General features: G+C 45.8%; 4 protein-coding genes across 4 annotated transcripts in view; 1 reads left to right on the top strand and 3 right to left on the bottom strand.

Moving 5' to 3' along the window:
* The first annotated feature begins 2351 nt into the window (after positions 1–2351).
* On the top strand, positions 2352–7627 carry LOC119267440 (NF-X1-type zinc finger protein NFXL2-like). The gene is made up of 13 exons (XM_037548823.1): positions 2352–3615; positions 4055–4168; positions 4245–4300; positions 4605–4671; positions 4938–5030; positions 5256–5341; positions 5437–5599; positions 5744–5944; positions 6086–6276; positions 6422–6503; positions 6710–6916; positions 7046–7135; positions 7221–7627. The coding sequence occupies exons 1-13, from the start codon at positions 2422–2424 to the stop codon at positions 7374–7376; spliced, it is 2700 nt and encodes an 899-aa protein (XP_037404720.1). The 5' UTR covers positions 2352–2421; the 3' UTR covers positions 7377–7627.
* Positions 7628–7690: 63 nt separating this feature from the next.
* On the bottom strand, positions 7691–11891 carry LOC119267441 (B3 domain-containing protein Os03g0620400-like). Its single transcript, XM_037548824.1, has 8 exons — positions 11762–11891; positions 11495–11683; positions 10633–10770; positions 9474–9954; positions 9121–9347; positions 8645–9002; positions 8344–8549; positions 7691–8245 (listed from the first exon to the last, which is right to left on the bottom strand). The coding sequence occupies exons 3-8, from the start codon at positions 10750–10752 to the stop codon at positions 7973–7975; spliced, it is 1665 nt and encodes a 554-aa protein (XP_037404721.1). The 5' UTR covers positions 10753–10770; positions 11495–11683; positions 11762–11891; the 3' UTR covers positions 7691–7972.
* A 649-nt stretch (positions 11892–12540) lies between these two features.
* On the bottom strand, positions 12541–16089 carry LOC119267439 (B3 domain-containing protein Os03g0620400-like). Its single transcript, XM_037548822.1, has 7 exons — positions 15915–16089; positions 15389–15516; positions 14415–14868; positions 14065–14288; positions 13516–13960; positions 13221–13417; positions 12541–13144 (listed from the first exon to the last, which is right to left on the bottom strand). Exons 1-7 carry the CDS (start codon positions 16036–16038, stop codon positions 12881–12883), a joined length of 1836 nt encoding a protein of 611 aa, XP_037404719.1. The 5' UTR covers positions 16039–16089; the 3' UTR covers positions 12541–12880.
* Positions 16090–16518: 429 nt separating this feature from the next.
* Positions 16519–18282, bottom strand: part of LOC119267438 (arginine--tRNA ligase, cytoplasmic-like) — an 8791-nt gene continuing 7027 nt past the window's right edge. Inside the window, exons 13-18 of the mRNA XM_037548821.1 lie at positions 18165–18234; positions 17743–17812; positions 17521–17610; positions 17363–17431; positions 17017–17115; positions 16519–16924 (exon numbers count right to left, since the gene is read on the bottom strand). Coding sequence (XP_037404718.1) covers positions 16814–16924; positions 17017–17115; positions 17363–17431; positions 17521–17610; positions 17743–17812; positions 18165–18234 — 509 coding nt within the window. The 3' untranslated portion in view covers positions 16519–16813. The remainder of the gene's footprint in view (positions 16925–17016; positions 17116–17362; positions 17432–17520; positions 17611–17742; positions 17813–18164; positions 18235–18282) is intronic.

Genomic DNA, 18282 nt, shown 5'->3' with positions numbered 1-18282 from the left:
CCCTTACTTTGGACTGTAACTTGCATGATTTGAATGGAACTAACCCGGCTAACGTTGTTTTCAGCATAATTGCCATGGTGTTATTTTTGTGCAAAAATAAAATTTCTTGGATTGACCTAAAAATTTACGGAGAATATTTTTGGAATATATAAAAAATATTGGTGAAAGAATCAACTAGAGGGGGCCACCCAGAGGCCACAAGCCCTAGGGGCGCGCCCTGCAGGCTTGTGGGCCCCTGGAGCTCCTCCGACCCTAATTCCAACTCTATAAGTACCTATTCACGGAGAAAAAAATCAGAGAGAAGGATTCATCGCGTTTTACGATACAGAGCAGTCGCCCGCCTCCTGTTCTTCATCGGGAGGGCAAATCTGGAGTTTGTTTTGGGCTCCGGAGAGGGGGATTCGTTGCCATCATCATCACCAACCTTTCCCCATCACCAATTTCATGATGCTCACCACCGGGAGTGAATAATTCCATCATAGGCTTGCTGAACGGTGATGGGTTGGATGAGATTTATCATGTAATCGAGTTAGTTTTTTTAGGGTTTGATCCCTAGTATCCACTGTGTTCTGAGATTGATGTTGCTATGACTTTGCTATGCTTAATGCTTGTCACTAGAGCCCGAGTGCCATGATTTCAGATCTGAACCTATTATGTTTTCATGACTATATTTGTGTTTTTAATCCTATCTTGCAAGTTGTAGACACCTATTACGAGTTATGATCCGCATACCCCAAGGTGACAATAGTTGGGATTCTTTCGGGTGATTACCGTAGTTTGAGGAGTTCATGATGCTAATGATGAAGAGTGGATGACTGGCCTACGGTTTCCTAGAAATATTCATTGGCAATGTGATCCTACACATAGACATTGAGACAAGTATGAGTTCAAACTCTTCATAACTTGGCCAAAGCCAACAAGATGAAGATAGGACTCACATAATCATCAATAGTGACGCCACTTGGAGGTACATTCCGCACTTGCTTCAAGCACCCACTTCAACGGCCACAAGCTTTGTTGATGATGTCCCAACTACCTTGAAGTGACTTCAAGGTCTGGCCAGAAGGGAACGACATGATTTGGTGGTATTTTTCCTTGATCCTTTGCCAATAATTTCCAACGCTTTGATCCTTGCCAACTACGGCGTCAAGTGAGACACTCTCCCATGCTTGAATCAAGCACAAATCCTCCGTCTCTCTGTAGTTGCCGGTCCTCCCCACCCTAGCATCGTAGTTGGCCTCCTCGATCTTCATCGTCGTTCGCTTGATCCACCTCCGCCTCGACCTCCACATGAGGCATGTCGAAATCGTCAAGGGGGCACTCAAATCCATCGCTCTCGGCTAATATCTCAGTATATGTGGATGGCACACTTTGGCTACAAAAATTAACGCGCAAAGCTCAAACAAGTGTTCCAAACGGGCGAAGGAAAGATCACCGGAGCAAATCAAGCAAAACAAAAAATTTGTACCTCCCAGATGTTTCATTGAACACGTGGTAGGCGTGACCGGTGGAGTCACCATGAATGGGAAGGTCGTGGCCGGCTAGAGGCAGGGAGGAGCCCGACCCCTTGCTACAATCGCCTCCTTCCTCGGGGGGCTTTGCTCGCGCACCGGCCGGGCCGGTGGAGGAGGTGTTCTTCCTCCCGCCCGCGGCCTTAACGTGAGGAACTGAAGCGGGGCTGAAAGAGGATGGTGTCGCATCGGCTGCACCCCCTTGGACGAGATGGTTCCCCTGCTGCTTCCTCTTCATGGCGGTAGTGGAAGGAGTTGGGGCGGCACCGACACAAGCTACCGCGGGCGGCGTGGGAGGACGGAGCTGCGGCATTGAAGGCGGCGGCAACGCATAATGTGGCACCCGACGACTGTGGGTACTCCATCTGGGTGGTTTCCGACGCCGCGAGGCCGGACGACGAGGTCGGATGCGAAATTTGAGGAGGCGGCCACGTAGGAGGCGGGAGCGGAAGCAACCGAAAGTTGGTTCATGAGAACGGAAAGAAGATCCGGCAAAAATGAAGCAATTCTCGTAGATATGGCGAAATTGGGCCAAGGTTTGCAGGATCCCGAAAAAAATACCCAGGACAGGCGAATATACGGGATCTATTCCGACCGGCAAAACCGCATCCGGCCCGTAAACCGGCGGTTATTTTGTTAGACGATTCGGTTTACGGGATCCGCTAGAAATGCTCTAAACATCTTTCCTATTCAATGCGTAACTCAACTAGGTTACATGATAAGCAATCCAAACAATTTAAAAAGGTTCTCGGTCAAATTATAGAGGTATCATTTCTTACACACAAAATATATACGTACGTACTTATAATGGAGTACGAAGTGTCTTGGACCTAACTGCAAAAGCTGCGTTCCCCTCCCTCACAAATCTCGCGCGCACCACCGATCTCCAGCGACCACCTAAACGCCGGCGATGCCGTCCTCCTATGCGGCGGCCGCCGCATCCTCTTCGAGGAAACCAGCTCCTTTCACTACTGCTACCGCCACCACCCGTAAACCAGCACCCTTAACTGCACCCGCGCCCCCGCCGCCGAACCCTAGCCACGTCTCCGATTCTGACCCCTCGTCCTACTCCTCCTCCGGGGAAGAGACCGATCTCAGCGCCTGCGACCCGGCGACTGCGTCCGTCCTCTCCACCTACCTCTCCGTCGCCGGAAATGGCGCCGACCTCTCGAAAGTCGGCATCTTTCTCAACTCCGCCGCGCGCCGCCGATCACCGCCGTGCCTGATCTGCTTGGACCCCATCCGCCCCTCGGATCCCGTCTGGTCCTGCTCCGCCTCATGCTTTGCCCTTCTCCACCTCCCCTGCATCCAGTCATGGGCACACCAGTCAGCCTCCGCCGCTCCTTCCCCCACCTGGGGCTGCCCCAAGTGCCGCGTCGCCTACCCCAAATCCCAGACCCCCACCTCCTACCACTGCTTCTGCTCCAAGACCGAAGACCCTCCCGCGGACCCCTGGATCCTCCCCCACTCCTGCGGCGATGTCTGCGGCCGCCGCCTCAATTCAAATCCCGACTCCGGCTGCGAGCACACCTGCCTCCTGCTTTGCCACCCTGGGCCATGTCCTCCATGCCCGGCTGTTGTTCCTAACGCCCGGTGCTTCTGCGGGGCGCACCGTGAGCCCCGGCGCTGTGCACATCAGCGCTATTCTTGTAAGGGTAAATGCAATAAACGCCTTAGCTGTGAACTCCACCGTTGTCCTGTGGATTGCCATGATGGGCCATGCCCACCGTGTGCTGTGCGGGGGAATCACAAATGTGAGTGTGGAGAGACAATGGTGGAGAGGCTGTGCTCTGAAAGAGTTTTCCAGTGTAAGAGGGAGTGTAGTGGGATGCTAGAGTGTGGGAAGCATAGGTGTGAGAGGGGATGCCATGGTGGAAAATGCGGGGAATGCCCGCTTCGTGGGCAGCGGACTTGCCCTTGTGGCAAGAAGGATTATCCAAGGCTGGAGTGTGATGTGGAGGCCGCGACATGTGGATCAACTTGTGAGAAGGTGCTTGGGTGCGGACGGCACAAGTGCCCCGAGCGGTGCCATCGTGGCCCGTGTGACGTGACCTGCCGGCTTGTGATAAAAAAGTCCTGCCGCTGTGGGGTTTTGAAGAAGGAGGTACATATCTACAAAACATGTTTGTGATCATAATCTTTAAACTTGCAAGGAGTAAGCAAAACAGATATTCAAGCACTTGCAAGCAGTTAACAACACTAAACTAGTTGCACCTGATTGGCAGGATGGTATCTGTAAGCAATTGCTGCATGTAAAGACCAGTTGTTTAAATCTACTTTTAGATAGTTCTTAGTAGTTAGTGGACAAACATAGAATGCCTGAATGCTCATGTGATTCAGATTGATTTTTGAGTCCAACGTTACCCCTTGCAATTCATACTACCTAAAAGACAGAGTAACAATAAGTAGCAATTGGTTATTTTTCTTTCTCCTTAATCTGGTCCAGTAGTAATGCTACAGCTTGTTAGGTATATATTTCTATGATATTGCTTATCAGACAGCAAATGGCTAAATTCCCCAATTCTTGTGATGCATTGTATCAGCTTCCTTGCCACCAAGACTTGACCTGCGAAAGGAAATGTCAGCGTTTACGTGCCTGTGGACGCCACGCTTGTAAGCGACGTTGTTGTGTTGGGGATTGCCCACCCTGCGCAGAGGTACATCTTTTTTTTTCTCTTTTCATGATTTTGGCTCATTTCAAGTTTCAAGCACTAAAAAGATCAATGCTTGTAGACTTGTGATAGGAGGCTCAGATGTGGAAACCATAAGTGTCTCTCTCCATGCCACAGGTATTGCCCTAATCAACTGTGCATCTTTGGCTTGTCATTTGCTATTGTCTAGTTCTGCTTGCATTGCTACAGGCATACATGTATGTGCTCTCATTTTGAACTAAAAGACCATGTTAAAATACCAGAAGTGCCACACAACAGATGTCAAGAACTCAAAATATGTCCTGTTGTTTTGATCTGGAACAGTCCCATTTCTTTTTTGGATGGAAAACCCGTGTCTGTAGTTTTGAAGCTGTAATCTTGGTTCATTTGTATGAACTGAAATCCTACTTTTCTAGTAATATTTTGTTCATTTTGTTTGCAGAGGCGCTTGTTCACCTTGTCCTTTGATGAAGACCATCTCATGCTTCTGTGGGAAAACATACTTTGAGGTTGAAATTGGTAGACTCTTAATTCTGTTGTTCATTTTGTTGTATGAGTTATATTCGGTCCTATGTTGCTTAGATGATTAGGACACATAATTATCACGCAACAGCTGCATTGCAATCAAATCATTTTTACACGATCTTGTGCACTTCCATAAATGTTAATTCTTGGTCCAGTTTCATTATACAGTACAAGTTCCTCATCAGTGTGTCTCCTGACCCACTAGTTGCTAAGTTTCCTTCGTAGATTTGAATGCATAATTCTCTTGTAGGTTCCTTGTGGGACCGAGAAGAATCAGAAGCCTCCCAAATGCTCAAAAAGATGCAATATAGATCGTCTTTGCAGACACAAGCTTGATTGCCGGGTAAACTGTTCCACCTCTTTTCTGTAACATTCTCATTGCTCATTAATGATAATCTCTTGATAAATTTTATTGTTGATTGCCACTGCAAGGGTATTTGTCACATTGTTGTTGTTCAAAGTTTGTTCTTGTGAATTTAGTTGCATGTCATTCCTGAGTGTTTAATTACTTTGGCTATTATAAATTGGTCCTCAGAATTTACTTGACATTTTGATCTCCTTCCTTTAGCCCCATAAATGCCACTATGGAGCCTGTCCACCTTGCAAACTGATCTGTGGGGAAGAACTTTCTTGTGGCCACAAGTGTAAAGAAAGGTTTAGTGTTTAATTTATATGCTGAGTGTGTCATTGCAGCAGTATACCACGAACTACAGTGTCCTCTGATGTCTAACAATCTTAACACTTCCCAGGTGTCATGGCTCTATTCCTCCACCGAACCCTGAGTTCACAGTTAAACCAATGAAAAAGAAAATGGAAAAGCATATAGAATGTACACCTGGAACTCCATGCCCACCATGCCAAGAAGTAGTCTTGGTGCCATGTTTTGGAGAGCATCTAGGCCAAGAACGTGCAGTAAGTTTTGAGCAACATGGTCATCTTTTGGTCAATTTACCTCCCTCCTTCCCTCCCTCTCTTGCACATTTGAGCATGCCTCACATGTGCTTGCTTGTACACCTGATTATAACATACACTTTCTTTTTTTGTGTGTTTTTGCAGATACCTTGCTCCAAAAGCAGGCAATTTCCCTGTCAGAATTTATGTGGAAACCTTCTCCACTGTGGTAACCATTATTGCACAAAGGATTGCCATGTGTTAGAGATTCCATCGGATCAACGTAAGGCTGATACCATATTATCTCTCAGTAGAAATAACACTCTTGCCGAGCCTTGTGAAAGATGCAATCTTCGTTGTCAAAGGGTCAGTTCTTTTTTTGTTTCGCTTTGCAATACCTTCAGTTTGGTCGTTCTGTTTATAAACTTAAATGTGAAATGGCTAGTTGAGCTCTGGATCTTTCTTTTAAGCTTGGTGCATGATGTTTAGTCTTAATGCTTCTGCCAGGCCAGGGATCCTCCTTGTTCACATCCTTGCCCTTTGCGGTGTCATCTAAGCGATTGTCTACCTTGCAAAGTCCTTGTTAAAAAATCATGCCATTGTGGTGCTATGACACATGCTTTCGAGTGTGTGTACTATAACAACTTAAATGCCAAGCAACAGCTGAAAGCAAGGTCCTGCAGTGGCCCGTGTCACAGGTCAGTTACCAATTCCCGGTTTCTACTTATTTCTGTTATGAATGCTCGCACAAAAACATGCTGCACAATTACTAAAATTTATGTAATTGAATTTATGATTTCATAGTACTGAGTTCTTGGATCTGGTATTTATGGCATCGTGCAGGAAACTACCAAATTGTCCCCATCTGTGCTCAGAAATATGTCACCCTGGTCAATGCCCGTCAGTGGATCAGTGCATGAAAAAGGTATGGCATTGGCATATTTATTTTGTTTGAAATATCTGTAACCAGCAAGTTATCAGGTGCTCGATCTGTTAGCTGATGAAACTTTAGTTGAGAAGTTTTCATATATGTTGCTTCATTGCAAAGTTAAAGCAAGTTTTAATCCTGCAATTTCAGGCTTAACTTTTTTTATCTGTATTTATTCGTCTGCGTGTTTGATATCTATGAAGGTTAATGTGCGTTGTGCATGCAACACCCTGAAAAAAGAGTGGGTATGTCAAGATGTTCTCAAGGAGTATCGTCGATCTGGTCGTGATCCAAAAGAAGTACCTAAAGGTCAATTTGGAGTCGGCCTACTTGCATGCGGTGGAGATTGCGTGAAAAAGGTGAATGTTTCAGCTGCGGAGTTGCATCTCCGAAAAGTTCAGGAGACTAAGGTACCAGATCCTACCGTCATAGCCAAACTTTGTATTGAACACACTGTTTTTGTCTGCAACGTTTTACCACCAAACTGTTGGACTTTGTGGTTACAGAATGAGTGCTCATATTCTGCAATTGCCATGCAGAGCCCTGCTGCAGAAGTCACAAACGTGCCCAAACGCAGGAAGAAGCGTGACCGTGGAGCACAGGAGCCCGTTCAGGTTTCAATGTGGCAGGTGTGTGAAATACAGACGCGATGTTTAGGTATTTATTAGGTTTGCTAAGTGTCTTCTCCTTACAATACACTTACAAAATTTTCAGCAAATCAAGTGGTATCTCGTGGTGATAATTGCGTTAGCTGGATTGGTGGTGCTGGGACTAGTTATTTGGAAAGGTGTCTACCAGATTTCGGATTGGATGAACGAAATGGAAGAGCAGAAGGCCAGGGAAAGGCTTCTGAGGGCTGGAAGGCTGTGAAAAGTACAGAACTGTAGATCGACTCTTGTTGTGCCCCCAGTTATCAGTTTTTGAGGCGTGGATCAATGAACAACCTTTTGACGCCGCGGTCCAGTTTTGGAGACATTTAGGTGAAGGATGCTATTCTTTGGCTCCCTCGTTGTATCAAAACGAAGTTGACTGTTGTATTGTGTCTGAATTATGGTGTCGAGTTGCTGTAAATGCACAAATGATGTCTGTCTAATATATGGGTGGGTCCGCAATTTTTTCTAACTTGTGACTGCATCTCTTGTTGAGAAGTTTTGGAAATGCAGAAACGCCCTAAGCCCATTTACATCTGCATTGACCTCAGTTACTACTTGCAATGGTCCACAGGTGACAAACCCAGCCTAACATTAGCTCTGAGTTGCTAGAAGGCCTCTTGGTAAATTGCACAGCAGACAGCTTGTTAGCCATCATAATTCATAAACACAGGTTCTGGAGAGCAGCCACTAGCCATAGTGCCAGACATGCATCCTACTACCCCAACAAAGTTTTCAGGCTAGTACCACAAGACCACCAAAAGCTCACACAATACAAGCAGAAGAGCTACTACCAGCGGCAAAACAGAAGAGAGACTAGTGCTTCCGCTTGCCGCTGTGACGGATGATGTGGACCGTCATGGTAAGGCTCCCGTGGTTCTTCTCCATGGGCTGGAACAGGCACACGTCCTGCACCCGCAGCCGGTTGTCGCGGGCGAAACCGCGCCAGCCATGCGCCAGCGTCCGCCCGCCGCCGCCAGGGGTGCTCGCCCGCATCTCGACCTCCCACTGCTTCTTCCTCCTCACGAGCGTCACGGCGACCCGCTCCCCGGGTGGAAGGTACTCGGCAGCATATGCCCCGGAAATGGTCTGCCAAGCCACCCATTCAAAGGAAGTAAGCAACAACAAAGATGTACTAGTACCACACCTGTCACCTGATCATAATGACAGCTTCACTTGCGACTTACTACGTTGTAGATCCTGTTGCCCACGCCGACGCTGCTCCTGTTCATCACCGACACGTAGGCGGGAACCCGAGACCCGATGGCGCGGGCTGTCCGGTCCACCTCCCTCTCCTGCTCCTCAGTCAGGCGTGCGGTGGATGACAACACGTAGGGACGCGCCGGCTTTGGTAGCTGCCGTGCTCTCTGAGTCTGACGACCATGGTTGCACCCTGAACAAAATTTCAACATGACTTATACAGAAGAGGAATTTCAAATGAACCAAACCGCTCTAGTCTACTAATAAGGGCAGGGCATCTGGACGTACCATCATCTGGTTCCTTGTTAACGCGGGGTGTCCCGGCCGCCTTTGCCGAGTTCACCATTGTTGCTCTTTCCTCCGAGTCCCCGGTTCCACTAGCACCCAAGGGTTCGTGAAGCAGATGGACTGTGAATTTGCTCCTGGTGCCAGTGCCCCTCACTGGTTGGAAGACGCAGAGATCTCCCTCCTGCACGCCATTGTCACGGAGGAAGCCTACCCAGCGAGACCCGGAGAGGACGTGCCCACATTGACTCTTCCTGATGTAAAACCAGGGGTGCCACTTCTTGCTCTTGCCTGGCCGCTGCAGCGTCAGGTTCTGACTCTCACGCGGGAAGTGCTCCTCTGCAAAAGGCTTGGGGATCACCTGATTTTCCAGACGGAGGCGCGGTATCAGTGGTGGATCAAACTCAAACATATACAACTCTACAAGTTTAGCATTTCAAGATTATAACCTTGACGAAAAATAAGCCCAGAAAACTTACAGTAGTACGAATCCGTGTGCTCATATTCATGATGGCCACGAACACGGGAGTCTCGGCTCGAACAGCCTGGAGAAGCCTAGTTACTCTCTCCTCCTGAGCTCCAGACAGACGAGCCGTTGGAGACAAGACATAGTCGCGCCCTGTGCAAGGTGTCTGACAATCATCATCTAGCCCAAAAAACGATTCATCTTCAGAATGTTCCTCTGCCTTCGCGTCACTGTCTTCTCCTGTACAGAAGGAACTCAATAGTTAGTTAAAACCGCAGCAATAAACAAAATCTAATATACCAAATGTGTTGTGGACACATAGTTCAGAAAGTAGTGCTAATGCACAAAACAATAACACAATGTAACCTGAATCCTCCTCAGACGAGGAGTCGTTTATTACAGCAGTTTTTCTAGGATGGCTCGAGTCGCCTCTTTCACACGTAGCAAAGCGTTGGCTCCCTGGCGACCTTGTGGTATCATCACCCGAGCTGCTTGATATATCAATATAACCCACGCTGCTTGATATATCAATATAATCCACGCTGCTGCTTTCTTGAACATTACAAGAGGCAACTTTGATGCCAGCAGAGGGAAGCACTTTCTCACAGTCATCGGAGTCGAGCACCAGGACCTCGAAACGTGACTTCTCAATGTGGCGAAACAGCAGCGAGTCATTCTCCTCGACGCGATGCGCATCGACAAACGCCTCCCATCCACGCTGCCGGAGGACTGTTTCATTCATAAGCTTGGAGACTTCAACGGTGTACATGCTGTCGTTACGGGATTCCAGTTCGATGGTCCTTGAGATCTTTCCTCCGAAATGCTCTATGAACTTGTTCGGTATGACCTGTAAATAAGAAACAAATTAATTGGTATAAGCAAGCACAGCAATTCCCTAGTTGAGTTTCCTACAACAATGAGAGCAATAGAAAATACGATGTAAAAATTACTAGTATGTGCTATACATAGATTAGTCGGGAAATGGGTTGATAAATGAAGAACATGTAGTAGTATTAACCACAATGACACATCACATGATTGGTTTAGAAATTAGAACAGATAGCCTTAAGTGCTATCTGGAGCTTACAATTTCGTTTGCTACAATTTCTCAGCCTTACAGGATTTACTGCTGGCCTTGAACCCTGAAGTTTAAACTAAATATTTTTGTTCAGTAGCAATGATCTTCAGAATCTATTCACTTGTGTGTGTCTGTTTAGCGCCAACTACATTAAGAACGATCTCATGTAACCAGTAAGCAACTATGCAATACAAATCCCAACCAATCTTGCATGTAAAACATCCTTAAAAAAGAAGAAAAAGATGTCTGGGCATACTTTAGAAACTACTCGCTTCGTTCCCAAATATAAGTCTTTTTAGAGATTCTAACAAGTGACTACATACGGAGCAAAATGAGTGAATCTGTACTCTAAAATATGTCTACATACATCCGTATGTCGTAGTCCATTTGAAATGTCTAAAAAGACTTATATTTAGGAACGGAGGGAGTAACTTATAACGAGCTTACCATGCCATGTCTAAAATTAGCAGTCATGCGTCTGAGGAAACACTTCATCTTTCCGTCCTGGTCCACGCATCTCTTGTAGCAGTCACAGTATCTCTTCATCTGGGAAGCTAGTCCAGCCATGTGAAGTGAAATATGCAGCTATGACAGTTGCACATTCAACAAAACAAGTAATAAATCAAACTAAGCATAACGGTAATACTATGTGTCACTCTTATTACAAGTTTCTACCATCAAAGACAAAAACATGCACGGAATCTTTCTGCTGAAAGTGTAAATAACACACAGAAGCTTCAACCGAAGTAAGAAAGTAAGGTGCAAATCTAGCAGAAGAAATCAGTACAAAAACTAGAGAGTGGAACAAATCAGAACAAGATGTTGTTCATGTGCTGGTATCCAAAACCAGAGAAATCGCAGTGTTAAAGTGAACAGCTGCTGTGAAGCCTCAACCCTCTCGTTTCTTCCCTGTTGGTAGGGCGTAGGAGAGAGTAAAGATCAGGTTTATGTTCTGCGAGTTGTGATAATAATAGTACGTACCACACTTATTACAGGTTTCTACCTTCAAAACCAAAAACATGCACCGAATCTTTCTACTGAAAGCATAAATAACATAGAAATGATGTATCAGACGAACGGAAGAAAGAAAAGGTGCAAATCTAGCAGAGCTACCAAGTAAGAGTAGAATAAATCAAAGCAAGGGAAAATGTTGTTCAATGTACTGATATCCAAAATCAGATATCTCATCATTGAAGTGAACAGTTTTTTCTGCTGAGCAGCACTGATGTTGTTCAATGTACTGATATCCAAAACCATCTTGGTTTCTTCCTTGCTGGCAGAACGCATGGGAGAGGAGGAGACACCTTACCGTGGCAAAGCAGCTCCAGGAGGCAATGGTGATTCAGAGAAGAAGACTCGGCGCTGCTGATACATATATGTACACAAGCGGCCTGATAAAGTAGTGGTAGTTTTAGTAGTACATTTTTCTACAACCATGAAGCATCTTTGCCGAAACAAAAGAAGACAACAAAAAGAGATACCGGTAATCATGTCTGCCCTGAAAAGGTATTGAAAGGAGCTTCATGAAGAGACAGTACAATATATGCATGCAGGTATTGGCAGTACATGAAGTTACCTTGGGCTGGCAGGGAATCTGGAGAAATCTGCCATGATATTCTCTGCTGATCCTGAAGCACTGGCAAGTCTAAGATACAGCAGTAATAATATCCTGGGCTAGACTGTGATGACAAGTCTTCACAAAATAAATGTAACTTTATTATTGCAAACACATGCAAACAGAGGAACCACCTCTAGCTTTGCCAAGATGCCTCTGCACCAGTTATGTCCAGTCACTCAGTGTGTGCATACTGCATAGCACTGGCGTGAGCAGAGGAAAAGGAGCCCAGGCCAACACTCGGGAAGCAACTGAGCCTCCAACTTAACTGCAACCACTTGGTCAGTAAGTTGAACAAGTTTTAATATGGTGCACAAACGCAAAAACTCCCAGAAAACTCATGCACGTTTGTATTGTCCTTAACTAACATATATCCAGAACACACCAGAGTTTCAAACAATAAAATTCCACAGCCTTGCTGTTATGATGATGCTGATGTAGGAAAGACAGACATACTTGCGAGCTACTATGATCTTCCAGAAACTGTGGCATGGACGACATACTAATATTTACAAGATCACGTCCACTAAACCTGTCATGTTACACGAGTTCAATGATAATCTGCTAAGGCCGGAGATGAAGTACTAACTAGAGCATCCATCTGACTTCTATAGCTTGTGCGCTGGTGTTATGCCCAGCAGGTCCATGTACCTTTGCACCGACCTCGGTTACTACTCGCAATGGTCCGCAAGCCCAGCCTAGCATTAGCTAAGCTCTCTGAGTTGCTAGACGGTCTCTTGATAAATTGCACAGCAGACAGCTGGTTAGCCATCATAATTCATAAACACAGGTTCTGGAGAGCAGCCACTAGCCATAGTGCCAGACATGCATACTACTACCCCAACAAAGTTTTCAGACTAGTACCACAAGATCACCAAAAGCTCGCACAATGCAAGCAGAAGAGCTACTACCAGCGGCAAATCGACCTCGTGCGCTAAAACAGAAGAGAGACTACTGCTTCCGCTTGCCGCTAACCCAACAAAGTTTTCAGACTAGCACAAGACCACCAAAAGCACACACAATACAAGCAGAAGAGCTACCAGCGGCAAATCGACCTCGTGTGCTGAAACAGAAGAGAAACTACTGCTTTCGCTTGCGACAGTGACGGATGATGTGGACCGCCATGGCAAGGCTCCTGCGGTTCTTCTCCATGGGCTGGAACAGGCACACGTCCTGCACCCGCAGCCGGTTGTCACGGGCAAAACCACGCCAGCCCCACGCCAGCGTCCGCCCGCCGCCGCGCGTGCACATCTCGACCTCCCACTCTTTCTTCCTCCTCACGAGCGTCACGGCAACCCGCTCCCCGTCCGGAAGGTAATCGGCAGCATACGCCCCGGAAATGGTCTGCCAAACCATTCATTCAAAGGAAGTGAGCAACAACAAAGATGTAGTAGTACTACACCTGATCATAATGACTTACTACGTTGTAGATCCCGTTGCCCACGCCGACGCTGCTCCTGTTCATCACCGAGACGGCGGGAACCCGAGACCCAATGGCGCGGGCTGTCCGGTCCACCTCCCTCTCCTGCTCCTCAGTCAGGCGTGCGGTGGATGACAATATGTAGGGGCGCAGCGGCTTTGGTTGTTGGCGTGCTCGCTCACGACCATGGTTGCACCCTGAACAAAATTTCAACATGACTTAGACAGAAGAGGAATTTCAAATGAACAAAATATCTCTAGTCTACTAGTAAGGACAGGGCATCTGGATGTGCTACCATCATCGTGCTGCTTGTTGACACGGAGGGTTGTTGGGGTGGGTGGCGCCGCCTTTGCCATTGTTGTTGCACCATGACCATGAGCAGTGGTCGCTCTTTCAGGGGCACCCGAGTTCACCCTTGTGTTACCATGAGTAGTAGTGCATCCTACTCTTTTCTTCGGACCAGTACTTCCACTTGCACCCAAGGACTCGTGAAGCAGATGGACTGTGAATTTGCTCCTGGTGCCAGTGCCCTGCACTGGTTGGAAGACGCAGAGATCTCCCTCCTGCACACCATTGTCACGGAGGAAGCCTACCCAGCGAGACCCGGTGAGGACGTGCCCACATCGATCCTTCCTGATGGAAAACCACGGGTGCCATTTCTTGCTCTTGCCCAGGCGCTGCAGCGTCAGGTTCTGGCTCTCACGCGGGAAGCGCTCCTCTGCAAACAGCTTGGGGATCACCTGATTTTCAAGACAGAGGCGCGGTATCAGTGGTGGATCAAACATTAAAAGTTCAGCATTTCAAGACTATAAGCTTCAAGAAAAAAAGGCAGATCAAAACTTACAATAGTGCGATTCTGTGTGCTCATTTTCATGATGGCCACGAACACCGGAGTCTCAGCTCGAACATCCTGGAGAAACCTAGTTACTCTCTCCTCCTGAGCTCCAGACAGATGACCACACCGAGACAAGACATAGGCGCGCCCTGCACAAGGTGTCTGACGTATATCATCTAGCTCAAAAGATAATTCATGTTCAGAATGTTCCTCAGCAGCATCAGTGTCTTCTCCTGTACAGAAGTAACTCAACAGTTAGTTAAAACCACGGCAATAAACAAAATCTAAGATACGAAATGTGTTGTGGATACATAGTTCAGAAAGTAGTGCTAACGCACAAAACAATAACACAATGCAACCTGAATCCTCCTCAGACGAGGAGTCGTTTTTTAGAGCAGTTTTTCTTGGATGGCTCGAGTCGCCTCTTTCACACGCAGCAAATCGTTGGCTCCCTGGCGACCTTGTGGTATCATCACCCGAGCTGCTTGATATATCAATATAATCCATGCTGCCGCTTTCTTGAACATTACAAGAAGCAACTTTGATGCCAGCAGAGGGAAGCACTTTCTCACAGTCATCGGAGTCGAGCACCAGGACCTCGAAACGCGACTTCTCAATGTGGCGAAACAGCAACGAGTCGTTCTCCTCGACGCCATGCGCATCGACAAATGCCTCCCATCCATGCCGCCGGAGGACCGTTTCATTCATAAGCTTGGAGACTTTAATGGTGTACATGCTGCCGTTACGGGATTCCAGTTCGATGGTCCTTGAGATATTTCCTCCGAAATGGTCGATGAACTTGTACGGTATAACCTGTAATAAACATATTAATTGGTGTAGGCAAGCACAGCAATTTCCTAGTTGAGTTTCCTACAACAAGGAGAGCAACAGAAAATACGATGTGCATGCACTGTAAAAACTACTAGTATGCGATATATATGGATTAGTCCAGAAATGGGTTGATAAACGGAGAACATGTAGTGGTATTAACCGGAATGACACATCACATGATTGGTTTAAAAATTAGAACAGATAGTATTAAGTGTTATCTGGTGTTTACAATTTCTTTTGCTACAATTTCCCAGCCTTACAGGATTTACTGCTGACCTTGAACCCTGAAGTTTAAACCACATATTTTGCTCACTAGCAGTGATGTTCAGAACCTATTCACTTGTGTGTCTGTTTAACACCAACCGCACTAGGATCATTTTTGTCTAACCTGTAAGCAACTATCCATTACAAATTCCAACCAATCCTACATGCAAAACATTCTAAAGAAGGAGAAGATGTCTGGGCACACTTGAGAAGCTGCTACAAATTATAGTGGGCTTACCATGCCATGTCTAAAATTAGCAGTCATGCGCCCGCGGAAACACCTCATCTTTCCATCCAAATGGCCCGCATATCTCTTGTAACAGTCACAGTATCTCTTCACCTGGGAAGCTAGTCCAGCCATGTGAACTGAAATGTGCAGCTTATGTCAGTTGCACATTCAACAAAGTAGTAAATCAAACTCTACACATCAGCATAACGGTAATCTCTCCTTCATAGAGAGTGCAGATCATTTTCTTGTTATGACAGTTTGTAATAAAGATAGTATGTGCCCCTCTTATTGCAAGTTCCTACCTTCAAAACTAAAAACATGGACACAATCTTTCTACTGAAAGTGCAAATAACACAGGAAAGCTGCAACCGAAGAAAGAGAAGGCCCGAATCTAGCAGAGCAACCCAGTGCAAAACTGGGAGAGTCAAACGAAAATCAAAACAAGCAAAGATTGTTCATGCACTCATATCCCAAACCAGAGAAATCGCAGAATTAAAGTGAATAGCTAGCTACTCTGAAGTCTTAGACACCTTACCTTGGCAAAGCAGCTCCAGGAGGAAATGGGGATTCAGTGAAGAAGACTCAGGGCCGCCGATACATATATGTACACAAGCGGCCTGATAAAGTAGTGATAGTTTTAGTACATTTTTGTGCACCATGAAGCATCTTTGCCGGACCAAAAGAAGACACCAAAAAGAGAGATGCCGGTAATCATGTCTGCCCTGAAAAGGCATTGAAAGGAGCTTCATGAAGAGACAGTACAATATATGCAGGTATTGGCAGTACATGAAGTTACCTTGGGCTGACAGGGAATCTGCAGAAATCTGTCATGATATTCTCTGCTGATCATGAAGCACTGGCAAGTCTAAGATACAGCAGTAATGATATCCTGTGCTAGATTGAGATGAAAAGCCTTGAAAAAATAAATGCAACGTTATTTTATTGCAACATATGCAAACAGAAGAGCCACCTGTAGCTTTGCCAAGATGCCTCTGCACCAGGGTCGCTGCTGCAGAGCCAGAGTTATGTCCAGTCACTCAGTGTGTGCATACTGCATAGCACTGGCGTGCAGGAAGCAACTGAGCCTCCAACTTAACTGCAACCACTTGCTCAGTAAGTTGAACAAGTTTTAATATGGTGCACAAACGCAAAAATGCCCAGAAAACTCATGCACATTTGTATTGCCCTTAACTAATATATATCCAGAACACACCAAAGTTTCAAACAATAAAATCCCACAGCCTTGCTATTATGATGTTGCTGATGTAGTAAAGACAGACATACTTGTGAGCTATTATGATCTCCCACAAACTGTGGCATGGACGACATACTGATATTTACAAGATCCCGTCCACTAAAACTGTCATGTTACAGAGTTCAGTAAGGATTTGCTAAGCCCGGAGATGAGGTAGTAACTAGAGCATCGATCAACTTCTATAGCTTGTGCACTGGTGTTATGCCTAACAGGTGGAAGCACTGCCGCATGACGATGGCCGTCGCTTGGCACAGCAGCAGGCGGCTCGTTTCCTCCGGTGACCCGACCACCTGCCAGAATCATGGTACAAAGAGAAAGGTAGTTAAGCATGACACGATCAGATAGAGAAATATTTGGTTTGGCAAGCAGATTAGTACCGTACCTGGCAGTTGGTGTAAAATTGTGAGAATCTTTCAGATAGGGTGTACAGGTAGTCACAAAGGCGATGGGGCGACAGGTCGTCACAGATCTGCTCGACAACCTTAAACATTGCAGTATAGCCAGAGTTAACGACACAGTATATTATATATATGTACACATAAAAGGATGGTGCTCTACTGAAGCAGTAGGTCTTGTTTATCAAACGCATCCCATGGAGATTTCATCCTGGATAATTTTCAGGCTAAAAATTCTTTGCTGCCGCAGGCAGAATTTTCAATTACAATCAAGCAAGTGGATCTAAGACCTTGTTAAACAGCTTCAATGAATGAATAATCAAAAGCATGTACCTCTGCAAATTGGATGAGATGCAATCCTAAGGAACGCTCGTCAGGATGGCCGAGAGTAATAAATTCAGTCTGAATCCAAAGGAAGGAAAGTAACAACCATCAGCAATCATGCGATGCTACAGACGGTGTATGGGTTACAAGTATGACAAGATGCTCACCATTTTCAACTCTTCGACATCCTTGTTGGATTTCTGGATGATGGAACAGATACGGGCGTGTGCATACTGAAGGTACACAGCGGTATTTCCCTGCTCATTGCATCACGGTTAGATCTTCATAATACACTCTACTTGGGTAGCTTAAAAAGAGTACTTCGGGACCAAAATACACCGAGAAAAAATAATCATACATAACTAGTTAGTACATGGATGCTAGAGTACCTTGTCAGTTAGCATTTGTTCGTAGCTAAATTTGTAGTCCGTCAGCCGATTGTTTTTAAGATCTGCATACCTGAATTAAAGAAATTGTAGAAAATGAAGCATCATCAGAACGCTTGAACTATGTGCAGTTAAACATCCACCATAAGGAAAAGTAAATAAGTCTTTATAAGTTGTAAATTTCACGCATGCATCCAAGTTCTAATACATGCAGGTGCACGTAAAATAGGCACGAGCAGTCATATAATAGAACTCTAATGCTTAGATGCACAGGCTAGTGAGTACGAGCAGTCATACAACAGAATAGAACTTTAATGCTTTGAAAGTTTGATTCATGGAACAGAATATATGAGATAAAATGACCCTTTTATAGTTTTAAAGTGTTTCTCTCCAATAAAGATGATAGAAAGAGAATGTAAACTCACTTAACAGCACCATATCCTATAGCCTCTGAAGTTTTATCCAGCTCCTCATCCGTCCATTTAGCAATTTGACCTGAAAAAAATCGTCACAATTGCAGGCATGGTGAGAGTTCATTTTTTA

Source organism: Triticum dicoccoides, chromosome 3A (assembly GCF_002162155.2).
Source record: "Triticum dicoccoides isolate Atlit2015 ecotype Zavitan chromosome 3A, WEW_v2.0, whole genome shotgun sequence".
NCBI classification, from domain to species: domain Eukaryota; kingdom Viridiplantae; phylum Streptophyta; class Magnoliopsida; order Poales; family Poaceae; genus Triticum; species Triticum dicoccoides.
This window is presented reverse-complemented; position numbering and strand designations above follow the sequence as displayed.